Below are 16,625 nucleotides of genomic sequence, written 5' to 3'. Positions count from 1 at the left end.
TTTTTTCTCATGCATAGTTTAGCGATTCATTCTAAAGAGCAAAATGACTGGATCTTGCAGAATGTAGCATGTTTTTCAGTTAAAGATTGATACTTTTAGGCCCTCTTTTGCCCGCAGAAATCAAACCGAGCACGGAGCAATGATGAATCTGTAGACTGTCAACACAAACATACAGCCCATCTGCATGTGTAGAAAATGGGACTGACAGAAGTCACGTTTATATTGTGTTTACCGTCCGCCAGGCAAGCACCTGTGTTTGTTTTCACATCACAGCTCTTGGGGCAGTGTGTACGCCTGCGTGTGTGTGTTTATGCGTCCCCTTGCATGTCCCTCTTCATAAAGGACACATTTGTTTTGTAAAGTCCGCCTGTGTGCTGCCTTAACCGGGTCCTGTCAGCCTGCGTCTAGCTCTGACAGGAAGCGCATTTCCCCACACCTTCTGTGGTCGTACGTAGTGGCCCTGCGTCACAACCGGCAGAGGGGGCGGCCCTTTGTGATTGCTAGTTGAAAAAACAAGGCATTATCGCTCGTATTTTCCCTCTTATTAGTTTGATTACATTTGCAAATCAAATCAATCCATCAGACAGTTTGTGAAAAAAGGAGGCCGCATCATCCCGCAATCTGAGGGGGCCTCCTAGTAATCTCCATCTAATAAGATGCAAATGTGTCACATCGGTAAGTAACCAATAAATCACGGCCGCATTGCCGCCAATCATTAACTATCCAGACCAGCAGTCAATTTTTTAGTATTTTCAATTTGCGATATGCTGCTGGAATATAAAGATAGATGGACGTAATTACGCAAAACCAAACTCCATTTCAACTCGTCCTCGGCTCCCCCTCGCCCTCTCCGGGGCTCCATCTCCTACAGCAAATTTACTGGAAGGTAGAACAGGCTTGTCATCACATGACATTATTTTTCTGGTGGTTCATGCAAAGTTCACCAACAGGGCCTGAAATGGCCCTGCCCCCCCACCCCACCCACACCCCCCAAACCCCACCCCAAAATAACAGTTCAGAGGGGGTATCCTCTCCATCAGACAATAAGCAGGCAAGAAAATGGGATTGGATTCGAGCTGTTGGCTGGCTCTGAGGAATTATTACCTTGCGTGTGTGTGGTGTGGATGTTGGTGTGTATGTGTGTGTGTGTGTGTGTGTGTGTGTGTGTGTGTGTGAGCACGAGTAAAGACTGTGGGTTAAACAGGCCTCTCCTGACACGGTGAGTTGGAGGAAGGATGTGCTTAATCGGGATGTAAATTATTATCGATGCGGTTGGGCTCTGGCGACAGGGCCATGTGTGAATAGGACCCACTGTGTTACTTATGAATAAAATGATTGGACTTATTTAGTCTCTGGCACCGAGCACCACTGCTTGCCATAAGGCCACATTTCTCCAAGAAGGTCCTTTGTCCACGTTTAATATCACTCAGACTTTTGCACTTATTTTGCTTTGACTCTCCCTATCCCTATTTTATCAAATCTTCTCAAAAAATATCTCCTCAAAACAAGTAATGTGTACTTAATAGTTTGCCTGTAAATTTAATTAAGAAATTTGAAATTGAAAAATATATAGGGAAAGGTAACCATATATAGGTAGGTAGATTCATTGAGTACAGTCTTTTTTGTTTATTTTGTTTTTGTTTTGTTTTTTATGTGTGCAAAGTATGCATATTTCTTTTTCTGGCTTTTCTTTCTGTCTCCGTTACTTTCACACACACACACACACACACACTCAGACACACACACACACACACACACACACACACACTCAGGGAATCAAATAGCCTATATCTAAGTGGCCCTCTTTTTCCCATCATTTTTCACATTTGAATTTAAATTCAAATTCAAATATATGCAACCCTACAAAATATTCTGTCTTCCTCTTTTCATTTATTGAGTCTCTCTCTCTCTCTCCCTCTCTCTCTCTCTAGTTCTTTCTCTCTCTCTGCTTCTTTTGTTGGAATCCCTCTGGTAGAGAAAGAGCGCTCACTACAGTAAGCCCTCTGTAGTTCTGAGGCTAAGAATCCGTTCTGTTGAGCAAACTTGCATCAGCATATTCTTCCCCCATTCTTTTCCCATTGCATCTTTTGCACCTCAAATAGGCTCCTGTGTGTATCATGATGTATGCTTTCATGCATTTCTTTGTTTTATTATTCTGTCTCTCCTGAAGTAGCAATATGTCATGATGTAGGTTCCTTCGGTATATTTCAATTTTTTTCTTATGTGTACATGTGCGTGTGTTTGTATGCAGCTATCCTATTGTTCGCTGCTGTACCCGCTCATACAGCCATGTTTGCATAGGCACATATATCCAGATTTTTGTCTTTTTTTTTTAAATTGCGTAATGCAATTCATGTGTATCTCCAACACATTCTCTCCCACAAGCAAACACACGCGCTCCTGTGGCCCCCACCTCCTTGCAGTCCTGCGTTAGCATCCGTGCTGTCGGATTTATAGTTTATCTTTATCTGTCGCTTCATCTGTGGGTAGCTATTACAGCAGGCCCGGCCGGCTTATTGTTTGGGCCCTGATGGATCTCCACGTAGTCCATCACGCGTGATCGTGCGCCTGGAAAGCCATCGGGCCCGCCTGATGATGAAATACGAGCTATCAGCCTCGGTAATGGCTGTAAAATTTCATAATTACACGGCCTTTATTGCATTGCATAATGACCCCGAAGCAGTATGAAACAATTAATTAAGATTTTCAGCCGTGCCTTTTGCAGAAATTAAAAGGTGCTCATTGCCGCGGAATGGGGGGTAGTGTCTCGTCTTGAAAGCATTAAGAGCATGTTTTAAGCGCAGATTCTATGATGGCATGCTATTAAAAGGCCCACTGCTCATTGATGACTGTTTGTTGTTTGTGTGTGCATGTAGATGCAGGCATTCCCATGCTTCTGTCTGATCAGGTTTGAGAGGTAGGTAATCCCAAAAAATAAAATTAAGAGAGGCTTCTATTGGAAAGATCTGCATTTTTCCATTTCTGTAAGAAATGATAAGCGTGACAGAGGAATGCTGTGCCAGGCCTGTTCCAGTTATGTAAGTTATTCTGCTGTTTCTGAGAGGAATGTGCTGTGGAAAAATGAATGGTCATCAGTAAATTCTCTTCGATTCTGACAATTAGACCCTCTAAAGTAAAAAAAAAAAATTTTTTTGCATCTTATTAATTTTGCTTCTTTTGTAACGCAGTAGATAAAAATGTATTAAAAAGTATTTCTCTATTGATGCTAACGAGGGAGATTTCATCTTTCTGCATTTTATAAATATTTATGTATCGGCATCATCATATATGTACATGAAAAATATCACAGTTCTCATATTGTTGGATCCCTAATTATCGCCCACTGAAGTTGATCTTAAATAATAGGTATCTTTCTTCCTGCACTGTTTATTAATAGTCTTAATAGCCTTTTCTTTTCTGTTTCTGAGAGGAATGTGGCTTTTTTTGACTTTAGAGGGTCTAATTGTCAGAATTGAAGAGAATTCACTGATGACCATTCATTTTTCCACAGCACCAGTTTGGGGTTTGATAACAGTAAAATGAATGAATCAGTGGAAGTGTTTTCTGCGGCTTCCCCTGCTGGCATTAGAGGGCTCTCTATCACAGGCATGAGTTTGTGGCCCTTTGAAGTTGTTCTAAGACCGGTTTTGCCTTGTTGCTAAAAATGAATAACATTCAGATTTGTATATTTGTAAGAAAATAAAGCACTGGCCCTAGGTCAGGTCAGTTTTGCTCCAGAGCTCCAGAACATAAGCTGCTGTGGTTTGTAGTAATCTAATGAAGAAGGAGTCTCACAATGGAGCCTGATGCATTAGCAATCAGTGTATCTGTGACGTATCTTTAATATATCACTGAATCGGTGCAGTGGCTGAGCACAGCTCATCCTACGATGGCCACTGTGCTCTCCTTGGCCCAGAAAAGAGGAAGTCCCATAGGTAGGAGTGACGCATATCAATAGCTTGTTAGCACCAGAGCTCCTTGTACAGTATTGTAATACGTCCTAATAGGACTGTCCCAAAGTCCTTGTCGTTCTTACAAATACCAGCGAAGGAAAAAGCGGAAGGAAGGTGTGAAGGAAAAGTTATTCCCATCAAGGACTGAGGAAAGGACAGAATCAGGAGTGCTGCTTTTCATCCAGATCAAAACATTAGCAGATAGGGAGCGCTGATGTATCACATCACATTTCTTGCAAGAAGCATGAAGATGTTTTTCTTCACTAAAACGTAATATTTGCAAACTGATTGTTCCAAAATTTACAAAAGAGTAAACTGTTATTGTTAGTAGGTAATATGTAACAGTGCAATGCCACTGGCTGTAATCTGGCTGATGTTTTTATTTACAGTTGCTTACACCAAAAGTGTTACCACTAGGGAGGCAAAATGATGCTGGAATCATTTCAGATGATAATTTCTTTATTGGTATCAGACAGATGTTTAGATTTGACTGATAAACCGATATTTGATGATGTATGTCTTTTACTCCGGATAGGATAAGCATTTATAGGTGCTGCATTTTATTAATTGTACTGCTTTTGTAACCCAATAGATAAAAATGTATTGAAAAGTATTTCTCTATTAATGCTAACTAGGGAGATTTAATCTTTCTACGTTTTATAAATGTTTATGTATCGGCATCAGCATATATATACATGAAAAATATCACAGTTCTCATATTGTTGGATCCCTAATTATCACCCACTGAAGTTGATCTTAAATAATAGGTATCTTTCTTCTTGCGCTATTTATTAATAGTCTCAGTAGCTTTTCCTTCGTTATTCGTGTTTATTATCACTAATAATTATAATTGCATTAAAACTGGTACTGGAAAGGTCTTTAAAAGCTCTTCTTAAATTTGATTACCTCGCCCCAAAACCCATTTAAAATATGACAGCTTGTATTTTGTCTGACACCCCCTAAACCTTTCCTTGACTTCCCAGTTTCCTCCAAACCCCCTCACCATGTAGCCACAGCCACAAAAGCCACTCGAGAGAGAGAAAGAGAGTGAGCAAGATCGGGAGAGCGGGGTAATTAAAATGTAAATATTGATATTTCATTGTTTGAAATGGCTTCCCGGCACAGTTGTTAATGTCACTCCATCTGTGAGAGTGTCTCTCATGCGGTCACTTTATTATAGTCCGGGGAGCCTCGCCTCTCACTGCCCTGCCACAGTGTAGCACCGGCTCGTGGCAGCTTCGTTTTCATATCTAATTAAGTGGAAAAGTACAGTCCGTACAGTAATCCGTGGCATCTTAACCAGCTGCCTGGGTATATTTAGAATTAATCTCCACCACCAATCGGCCCTAATGTATGCAATTAAGAGGCTGCCGATTGCTAATTAGGTGCATTAGAATCAAGCGGCCTCGCGCACACTTTGTGATTAGCCGACTAGGCTGCATCCCCCCTTCCCCAGGGCAGGGCCAAATCCTGCAAGGGAGAGAGAAAATGTATTGGCAACAAGATATCCAACACAAATTGAAGTCAACACTTCAGCCAAATTTATGAAGACACAGCAGTTTGAATAAAATTGCTGTTGTATTTTTATTTTCCTTCTTCTTGATGTTTTGTAAGGGAACAGCACGGTTTGATATCAACTTTGACCTCATCACTTATGAATTGTCAGTGTAGAGATACTTGCGCAACCTAACTGCAACAAACCGCATGTGACAGAAGAAACAGACTCTATTGTTTTAGAAAAAAAATGAAAGACCCAGGGGAAAAGCAGTCAGTTAGAGGATGCAGGAAGTGGGGATGCTGAAGGGGCTGCAACATCTTCAGATTTCAGGATTCTTTTACAGCCAAAAAAAAAAACATGAGCATATCTGAGCTCTATTTATGTCTTTATAGTTTTATTTTGTTTTACTTATTACTTTCTAAATACGCAGTAGCAGGCACTATTTAAGTTAATGCTGCGTTTTCAGTACAGCAAGCTGAACCACAACCCTTGCAGCTTTGCGGGCTTGTCAGGAAGTAGGAAAGTTCTGAGCCCCAAAGTAACCTAATGAAGTTTATAAACTTAAAAATTCAACTTAATGTGGAAAACATAATATAGTCCTAAGTTCTGAATACTTTATTCTTTTCTAACTGTTATATCACTCAATGTGCCTTTGAGTATTGAATCTCAGCATGGAGATTTCTGCACTGCATAACAACAATCTAATCGACGCTCAGCTCGTGTGCATAAAGTTTGTCCAGAATGAGTGAGAGCAGAGTGAGTGTGGTGTGCACCAGCAGTGTGATGTGTCAGCTGTATGTGTGTATTGTTTACTCTCACCACATTATAGCACATTATGACACATTCTATTTGATGTAAATAATCCAGCATCTTTTGCATGACGCTTAAAGTTTCAGCACCTCAACTCAAAACACCTTCCCACTTTTCTGAGTCGGTGCAGACTAACTCGTTTGACTAGTACAGGGGAAAACAGCTGTTTAGTGTTGACAAAGAGTGCTAAATGTATGCAGATGGCTGTGGCAGTGTTAAGGTATTTTCCCTTGGAAAAATCTCTCTCTCTCTCTCTCTCTCTCTCTCTCTCTCTCTCTCTCTCTCACTCTCACTCTCACTCTCACTCACTCTGGTGTTGTTTTGTAGAGATGAAAGGCTGCCGTGATGAAAGCGGAGAGGTTTCGCTTTGTGTGTGCGCATGTTTGTATGGCTCTTCCCCTCCGTCCCCCTCCTCCATTCAAACTAAAGACCTGAGAGGCTGTTTACACACACACACTCGCACATTTGTTTGCCTTTTCATGTTGGTTTTTGTTTTGCGCGTGTGTTCGGTAGTTCAATATTTGCTGTGAGACTGACGGAATTGAGGACGTATTGCGTGTGGATATGCTAACAGCGTGCCAGTTTAACTGACGTGAGGAGAGGCCCAGTCTCTCTCTGGCTCAGAAAATACACAAACACACACACACACACACACACACACACACACCAATATATGATATGACTGATGAGTATGCTTTTATTCTCTGTTAATCCGCTTAACACACATGGAAAAGAAAACTCTTTTCTTGCTTGCTTATCAGTATCCCTCGTGGCCTGAACTGCACAGTTTTTGCTCAAGCCTACAAACCAGTGCTACTTCCTTAATTCTGTATTTTTCTTTAGCCATTTTAATGATGCACCAAAAAGCTGAAGCAGAAATCCAGGAACACCAGAGTAAAAATAATACAGAAAAACAAACAAAGCTGACAATAAATAAAGGTACTTAATTTAAACTTTATAAACTTAACTTTTTTACAGTATGTAGTCTATAGCATGTGCCACAACATCCAGCATCCTCAACAACACAACTATAGAGAACGATTGGTCATCCAAAGCAATAAATTACATTATTATTAGTTATACTTTGCTTTTTGGCTCTGACATCTGATTTTAGTTTTATTTATTTGTCATTTCAAGGACTGTGGCTACAGATGGCACAAGTGTGCCGGAAAGGACTTTCCTTTATGCTTCTGTAGTTTTGCTTTATTCTGCATATCAAGCAGGATGCTGTGTTTTTAAATGGTATTAGATCTGAACTGTAGAATTCTTTCTACCCCCTTTTAATACTTGTTATGTACAGTGATTACACATCGCTTGTCTGGTGTCCCTCATAGAAACCAGGAATTAGCCTATACATCTGTCATTTTCACTGATGATCTGCTGCCTCTTAGACTGTTGGAACATGTCTGTGCTGACCAGCATAGGAAAGCAAAGAAAAGAAACTTCCTTCTTCTTACTATTTCTTATTTTTATTGCTGTTAAAACGATTTGTAAAGTCTGACATTTTGACACTTGATTTTAGGCCTATTTAGTCTTTTCTCCACTACCGATGCATCCCTACTAGTAATATAACCTCCTGTGCTCTAGTCTTCATTCAGTCAGAATGAGCGAGCTTAGATTAGGAGTTGGTTCAGACCTTCGTGTACTGGTCCACTCTAATTGGGTCAGGCAGCCGTGTGTCCTGCGGGCGATGGTCTTTATTGTGTTCGGTGCGTGGTGGTTACGGCATCTGAGTCGAGGAGCAGAGTCAGAAGAGACTGATTTCATAGATCATGACAGGATGTCTTCTCAGGTCTCCACCACATGCCACCAAAAATTCACAGCTTCTTCTGGTCTGCCACACAGTCTCAAACCAAAGCTTACACTTTTCAAGTCTCCTCCAACTGGATCTCGCACAGTGCTGCAGTGGGCCCTCAGAGTGGGCCCTCGGAAAAGCCTAATGAGCCAAAAAAAGCTAATTTAAAACACTGTTAGAGTAGCGCTAACTTACTACTAGAAACCCATTGGGGTGCTAGCAGAAATGATCATTATTACGGTTCTTTTTATTATTATTATTATTATTATTATTTATTGTTTTTGAACAAATTTTGACATTTGTGGCCTGTTCTAATAGTCACATTTCACCACTGCACAGCAACAGTTTTACGTAAGAAAGAAATTAAGAATCATAATAACTTCTAATTTAAAGAAATGAAATTACAAGTTATTATGAAATTCTTTGGCGCAAATTTTAAGAGACAAAAGCAGCTCAAAACAAACTAATTCAGGTTTGTAATACTTCAAGTGTAGAGTAGCAGTACTCAGCATGGGTTCATTCGCTTTATTAATGCAAACTTAAATATCATTTGATACTGTGATAGTGTGATATATTTGGAAAGCACAATGGTATTAAATTGAGTCGATATCACCCAGCACTAGCATCATTTGAGTTATTTTGAACTGTTCTGCAACATCCCATGGCTTCTCACAAGCTCTGTTGCTAACTCACTTTGGCAGGTTGGCCCAGAAGTATTACTGTATCACTTCGGCAGTATTTTGTGCAAGTGAATTAGTCACGGTGCCGTCGTTTTGACAATGTGTGAAAGCAAGCAAGCTTCTCAAGCGCCGGACGAGAGCAGAAAACGTCAAATAAACAGGCAGCATGGCCGTATGATAGAGCCTATCAGTGCATGCTCATTCATCCGCTAAGCAGGAGAAAGCAGGCAGGGAGCGAGAGGAGGTGTATGTGTGTGTTTGCTCTGCATTCGTATAGGGATGGGCAGCATGACTGAGGTGAAGGCTGCCCTGAGGAAGAAGAGGAGTGTGTGTGTGTGTGTGTGTGTGTGTGTGTGCGCGAGCACACCGGTAGGCCTTCTCAGCAGTGTGAACGTGCAGTCAGAAGAGATTTGGCAGACGTGCGGGCAGCGGGCGCTGTGAGGCCTGGTGCCTAGTGCTCCTGCCCGGTAGGGGTTAACTTCGCTTGGCTGCACCGCAGCCTCTTTCTGTCAGCCCGCAACACACCACGCCCGCACACACACAGATCCGACGCTTATTCCTTCTGAAAAGCCACCACTGATTTTACAAGAGCTCAGCCATCAGATACTTTCTACCACTCTGCCCTTCACATATTCCAAATGCTTAGCCTTTTCTCCCTCCTCTGCCGCAGAGTGCAGCTTTGGATGGACAGAGGGGCAAGATGCCAGTGGCAGTGGTCTCCTCTTTGCAGTGTGTCGGGGGGAGGGATGCAGGCTGAGAGAGTTAAATCGAGAGGAGGCTGCTGGAGATAGTGCTTTAGATCAGATAATAAATACCCCTCGTGTCATCTGGATGAGTCTGTCTGCTTTGTGCCTGCCAAATAAAATAGAAATCTCAGGTGAGGTTCAAAAGGAGAAGCCACATTTTCACATTTTTAGATATTTTAAATGAAATTAAATGTCTAATTTAATTTAATCTAATATCTAATTTAATCTAATATCTAATTAAATTCAAACTAGAATTTGGATAAAAATTAAGTAATGGAAATCCGATTAAAAGTGTTGTTAATATGTTTATCGTTGCCAGGCATGTATGTATGTATGTATATATATATATATATATGTGTGTGTGTGTGTGTGTGTGTGTGTGTATGTGTAGTTATTGTTATATAACTATTTTTATACAATGTGCTCGTGTTTTAGGTAATTCAAAAAATCGACCAATCTGGCTGTAAAGAAATCAGAATCAGCTATAGAAATTTATGATCGGCACATGCCTAATGGTTACAGTGAATTAGCTCTTTAAGAGTAAATATGAACTAATACAGTTTCATTAGATTATTCCTTTGAGGAAAAGCCTGTACATGTTTACTGCTATGGAGATGATGGTGGCGGCATTTAATTCAGCTCTTAGTGATCTTTCCCACGCAGCCCACATCTCCAAAGGTGAGGCGCTGTCACTGTTACCGTGTGGCTCTTTTGTGAAATTAAATAACTGATGAAAAAAGACAGACAGAAAGAAAGAAATAAAGGGACCCCGGACGCAACTTAAAAGTTTGTGCCCGACGTAAATGTCAATAGAGAAACCTCTTCCATCATCAGCAGTAAATTCACATTGATGCCTCTTTTCTTCGCACTATCGATCCGGCCATGAGAACGCAGATTTGTATCTGTTAATTAATGCGTCCCGAAACTGCATTTGTATTAATCAGGGAGATAAGAAAAATTGGATGCCCGCGCTGGCATGACAACCGTAAAAGCGGGGGCCGGCCCCCCGATAAAATCATTGATGGACCTCAATAAAGGTGGGGTCGGTGGAGGAGGGAGGGGGGGAAGTTCCCCCTTCCACTCAATAAACTAATCATCCGGCTTTTAATTATTCTGTGGGGAGATGTGTTGGAGATTGGGGAATGTGTAAATCTAATTATTTACTAACAGCAGTGACTGGGAGGGAGGGCTAGGGGGATGGCACACGGGGAGCTCCAGGCTATGGGCTCTGTCCATCTGCCACTGCTGTCCTCTCCGCAACCCCCCTCCCTGCCTGCCTCTTTGGCTTTGTGTCCCTAACCAACACCACCACTAGTGCCACTGCCACCCTCCAGCACTGTCTCTACAGTGGAATATTACCCTTTAATTTTGTCATTGTCATCTAAACTTGGAACAGTTCGCTGAACTCGTGTTTGTGTGTTAGTTCATTGTAATGGCAGTTCTGTGACAGGTGAGGATTTCAGTAGAGAGAATGAGAGAAATGTATGGGAGGATTCATATTTTTAGCCCATGCCAGCTCTCATTGGAGCTTAAACTCCTTTGCAAGAATGCAGCAGGGTCTGACATTAAAGACCCCCTTAAGAAATTCTTCGCTAATCCCTTTTGATGATTTTATTAAGTAGTGGTGGACAGCCCTGCCAACTGGCACTGGGTGTGCGCCCACCAGCAGGCCAGGAAGTGCACCAACTGCTCAGCCTGCTCCTAATGAGATCAGAGATGTTAACAGTTTTGGATAATAAATTAGCGGTTGTTATAAACAATAGCCTTAAACCTACACATAATGAGCTCCTTGCCATTCACGATCAACTCAGAATCAGAGAGCAGGGAAAAACGGGAAAAATTAGCAGTTTCAGCCACCTTTCTTGGGCGAGGTTGACGCTTTTCAACAGTTGTTTTGAAGCATCTCTCCCTATGCCTCCCCATAGCTGCTTGGATAAGGGCTCTTGCTGTTGTTAGCGGTGACGCCTCATCTGCTCTGTGCCGGGCTAAAGAGTGAGAGGGAGAGAAAGGGGGAGAGAGAGTCGTCAGATGGGCCTCCAGTATTGTGTTGTCAGTTCATCGCCTGGCCCGGGCATGAGCGGAGAACTGGCGTGCTGCTGTCCAGTCTGTCGCGCTGGGGCTCTTGCTCTCTGTCGTCTGCCATCCATGTGGACACTGGAGGGTGATGATGCTCCAGGTTGACTTCCTGCTGTCAGTGGAGATGTTTGTTTGTGGCGTCATGAAGATTGAAGTTCTCTTTCAGAGATTGAGCTTACATACATCGTCGAGTGCTCTCATGGTTTTTTAGCGCAGCCGAAAAGAAGAAAGGAAACTAGAGAAAGGGGGAAAAAGGCGAGGGAGAAAATAGAGAGAAAAAGAGAGAGAGAGGGAGAGATACGGATGAGGCAAGAAGGAAGGAGAAGGGAGTTTGAGGCAAGCAATTAGTCTTTCAGCTGGTGTGATGGGAAGAATTGATCCATGCTGCATGTTTGGGGAGATAAGGAGTTCCCTCCCACAGGATGCCCCCTGGCCTGCCGCACGGCAGGAGATGAGAGCCGAGCCTCGTGCTAGGCGCATCCCCTCCTCTCCCCCCCTCTGCACTTCTCCTCCCCATCACAGCTTCAGAATGTCAATGCTCTTCACCACCATTCTCAACAGGCCACTGCAAAACCTCCCCAACTTCTTGCACAGATTCGGCCAGCGTGCTGTTCACTCACTGGAAGGTTGTTGAAAGGCAAATCAGAGGTAGGGCCCGAGTTTGAGGCCTCTTCTGTGTTTCTTGCAGGGTTCTCAACGCTGTCGCTGGCCGACCAGATGAGCCTCCTACAGAGCGCCTGGATGGAGATATTGATCTTACGCGTGGTCTACCGGTCACTGCCGTTCGAGGACAAGTTGGTCTACGCTGAGGACTACATCATGGACGAGGACCAATCCAAGCTGGCTGGCTTACTGGACCTGAACAATGCCATCCTGCAACTGGTGAAGAAGTACAAGAACATGAAGCTGGAGAAAGAGGAGTTTGTCACTCTTAAAGCTATAGCGCTCGCAAATTCAGGTGACTACATTAATACATTTCTCTATGCATGTTTGTATTTGCATGTTTGTTTGTGCATCTGAATGATGTCACTCTTAGATTTAACATCTCTGTTTGAATTGTATATTTGTTTTAAAATGTTGTAGGAAAAAATCAAAAATAGTATTCGAGATTACTGCCATTTGTCTTGATCTCTGTGAATAAAAAGTGGGTCAACCTCTCGCAAGGAGTTAATCTCTCACATAATTTGTTTCAAAAATACTCACAGGCACCTCCCTCTCGCTTCCTGTCTCCACATTCACATAAGCAGAGCCTCCCCTTCTCCCCCTAGAGTCCTCCAAAGGCATGTCTGCAGCATTAGCATAAGTCCATCTTCAGGTACCTCTTAAACAAGGAGCCCATCACTATTCACTTGCTTGTCGATAATTCGCACTGATGTGGGTGCCGGGAGGGCTCCCTTTCTTTTGACCCCTTCTTTGAACTTTATCTTGGTCACTGGCCAGCGACCCTCCCCCCACCCCTCCACCCCCCCTTTAATTACAAGAAGGAAACTGTCAATAAAATCTGTTAAATGGGACGCAGTGAGCAGCTTGAATGGTAGGGCAGCTATTTGTTCAAATTCTCCAGCGCTCAAGGTATTGACAGTTTGTTTTCTGAGGCCATATGTGACGATCAATCTCCGGCTGGGCCTGGCCATGCTGAAAAATGAAAAAGCAGATTGCTCTTGCCTGCTTGCGGATGTCGGCCCGGCTCGCCGGACGCTCAGGGCCTCTCCTGCCCCAGAGTGAGCCCCCGAGGGGGAGAGGGCGCGCAGCTCTTGAGAAATTCTTTTTTAATTGATTTTGTAATTAACAGTTCATCTCTCTTGTCGATGCCCACGCGCTCTGAGACCGATGGGATGGCGATTGTTTGGAGCAGGCGGAAGCGGCTGGAGCGATGTGCAGATTTATTCAGAGAGACTCGCGTCCTTCCTCTCCTCCTTCTCTGCACATATGAGGGTAGACATGTTGCCCAACCATGCATTATTGCCTGGTGGCTGCATGACTGTGTATTGTAGCCTGCATTAGACTTTTCCTGTTAAATTGGTTCTCTTTTTCAGTTGGACATAAAGCCTCTAATGGTATAATGATCCCTTCAGTGGTCTTAGGATTCAGTTTTGAACCAAGACGCAGTAAGAATTTTACATACTGTCAATTTTTTCCCACCCTAATCCTTCTCTCTGTCTTTCTCTCGTGTCACACTCGAGGCTTTGCTTCTGTAGCACCTCTCGAAGCTCCTCTCCCAGGAGAGGCATGCATCATACCAGAATTCAAAGGTGTGCCATTTTGTCACACTTCTTTTTTTTTTTGGAAGAACGAGAGAGGACACAGAGAGAGTTCTAGACAGCTTCTATAAAAAATAGTGCACCCTCCTATTCTTTTGCCTTTACAGGCAGCAAACCTTTTTGACAGGTAATCAATTACTCATAAAAAGATTGTGCCCAATCCAGATAATGCAAAATGCACTTTTGATTTAACTTTTCCTCTCATTATATAGTTTCATTATGGAGAATTTTCATTGTAGCAGCACCTCACTGTGTTTAACTTGCCATAACAAAAATCCCTCCACGCTTGGTCCCTCAACAACATTTGCTGCACGTGGTTCTCTTCCTTTAAGAAAATATACTGACAGCAAATACTGGGTTTTAAAGTGAGAAGACCTCACTTCTCGAGCCTGGACAATGATATATACATTTTCCAGAATGATGTAAGTTGTCTGCCGCCGCCGCTGATGTTTAGATTGATGGCGCTGCTGGCGTGGCACGCTTCATGGAAAGGTGCAGTTAAGCACTTTCCTGGCAGGGATTTTGGTCGCGTCGTGGGTCACTTTTCAGATGGCCGGAGCCCATGTGACTGATGGACGAGACCTTCCTGTCTGAATTGTAGATGGGCCTAGAGACACTGAAGGCTTGGAAAATTGAGCTGTTAGCTGAAGCAGACAGGCTGTTTGCCCTTACAGCCCCAAAAGAGAGACTCTGCTAACAGGGGAAGCGCACAGGGACACCCACACATGATCTCTGTCTTATCAATACTTGACCCTACAGTTATTATTTAACATGTATGTATTGATTCTATCCAAGGCATGAATTGTAATCACTTGGTCGAAGCCTTATGTGTGTTCTGACATGTAGCCCCTAGAGAATGGACTAGGGCTGACACGGCAGAGTCATGGGGCTTTGGGGGTGGTTTTGTTTATGGTGAAAACCACACAAAAGCACTGATTTACCAGTGTATTATTTTACGTAGGTTGACTGAGTTCATTAGCACTGAATCTGCACAATAAACAGAAGGGCGTAACACTTTAGGAGCACTTTTTGGCAGGACCCTCAGTGAGAGTTTTCAACAGAGAACAAACCCAAAGAGCACTTTTGGTTAAGGCCTTTAGTTGTCTGAGACTTAATGCTTTCAGAGAAGCGCGCCGGGCTCCGGCATGTATGCGCGCCGTGCTAACAAGCAAATATGCAAATGAACCCTGTTTGACATTTCTCCCAGACAATGCCAGTCAGGCGAAGGGATTGACGCCTGAAAAGTGGCTCGTTGTGTCCTCTCGCTTAGGCGCGAGGCCCGTATCAGCTCGCCTCCAAACGTTGTTCCTGTTGTGCACGCCATTCATCAGGCCCACGGAGAGCCATGTAAACACATGGAGAAGACAATTCCAGTGTTTAACACTCAAGAGTGTGTTTAATCACCGGAGAATGAGCTCTGCCTTGGCAGAAAGGATGAGTCAGTCTCTTTTCCCCCATTTATCAGCACTTTCACTGCAGAAACAGACTAAAGAGCTAAAATGTCCAAGATTGAATCTGTTCTAACTCTCGAGTTTCTTTTAATATTATATAAGGTACTTGTGGATATTTGTAGTAAAGTGTTCACAGTGATTTTGCTGGAATACAGCAAGTAATGAAATATGAATCAGCCACTAATTACACAGTCTGTCGTTGCATTCTCTGGTACACGGTGGCTGAGAAACAGAAAGAAACGGTTCTGATTTTCTCCCATTGTCATTTCTCCATTACCTTCCTACATCTTCAGATCAGTTTGCTCAACAACTGATATAACAGAGCTTGTCTTCTTTGGCAGACTCCATGCACATAGAGGATGTGGATGCGGTGCAGAAGCTCCAGGATGTTCTGCACGAGGCCCTGCAGGACTACGAGAGCAGCCAGCACGCGGAGGACCCACGCCGGGCCGGCAAGCTGCTCATGACCCTGCCTCTGCTCCGGCAGACCTCTACCAAGGCTGTGCAGCACTTCTACAGTATCAAACAGGACGGCAAGGTGCCCATGCACAAACTCTTCCTGGAGCTGCTAGAGGCCAAGGTCTAGCTCAGTCCCTTACTTAGGCCACACCCCTCGTTTGGAAAGTGGGCGGGTCATATTGATGACCCCACCCGTTTCGCCAGGCAGGCAGTGACTGATTCTCCGCTACTGTCGGTGAAACTTTTGTCTATAAACGGTATCAAATAATGACAAGAAACAAACATAACCTTTACGGTACTCGTAACTATTGACAGTGATACATACATTAAGGAATGATTAAAGTGTCGTTATTGAGAAAAATGTTGAATGGGGGGGGGAAGACTGCTTTCACTATTTAGCAGTGGGACTTGGAACCAGCTTTTGACTTGTTTTTCTCCAAAATCTGATGCAGTTTCTAGAGCTATCGAAAACATTTTGTTGATTTTCACAAAACCTGGAGCCGAGAAAGATCAGCCCTGCCAAAGGAAGGAGTTCCACTGAGTTGGAAGCCAGCAAACTGTACTGTCCTAAACCCATGTCCAGCTATCATCTTATTCGAGGAACCTAGGAAGAATCCCTCTTTATCAGACAGCCACAACAAGATGACTTGCAGTAGTATTACCACCAGACCTCACCGGAGCAGTTAGCCAAACAGAGATTTCTTTGGTTTTGTTTTATTCTTTGTTTCTTTTTGTTTTTGCATTTTATTTCCATGTTTGAAGAAGCTGCTCCTCTCATTAATTTCACCACAGTCACTGGGGTTTGATTCCCTTCTTGTTTTTTTCAAGTCTTCCAAACACTTCTAGCCACTTTTAATGATTTTATCTGTATCTTTTCAGGGAATAGCCTGAGCTTT

The 16,625-nt window shown here is 43.1% G+C and overlaps 1 protein-coding gene across 1 annotated transcript in view; it reads left to right on the top strand.

Annotated features, from left to right (window-relative positions):
* The window catches only part of esrrga (estrogen-related receptor gamma a), an 83,550-nt gene extending 67,673 nt beyond the window's left edge, over positions 1-15,877 (top strand). The window contains exons 7-8 of the mRNA XM_036593844.1: positions 12,247-12,516; positions 15,612-15,877. Coding sequence (XP_036449737.1) covers positions 12,247-12,516; positions 15,612-15,856 — 515 coding nt within the window. The 3' untranslated portion in view covers positions 15,857-15,877. The remainder of the gene's footprint in view (positions 1-12,246; positions 12,517-15,611) is intronic.
* The last annotated feature ends 748 nt before the right edge of the window (positions 15,878-16,625 follow it).

This window comes from Colossoma macropomum, unplaced genomic scaffold (assembly GCF_904425465.1).
Source record: "Colossoma macropomum unplaced genomic scaffold, Colossoma_macropomum, whole genome shotgun sequence".
In the NCBI taxonomy this organism is placed as follows: Eukaryota; Metazoa; Chordata; class Actinopteri; order Characiformes; family Serrasalmidae; genus Colossoma; species Colossoma macropomum.
This window is presented reverse-complemented; position numbering and strand designations above follow the sequence as displayed.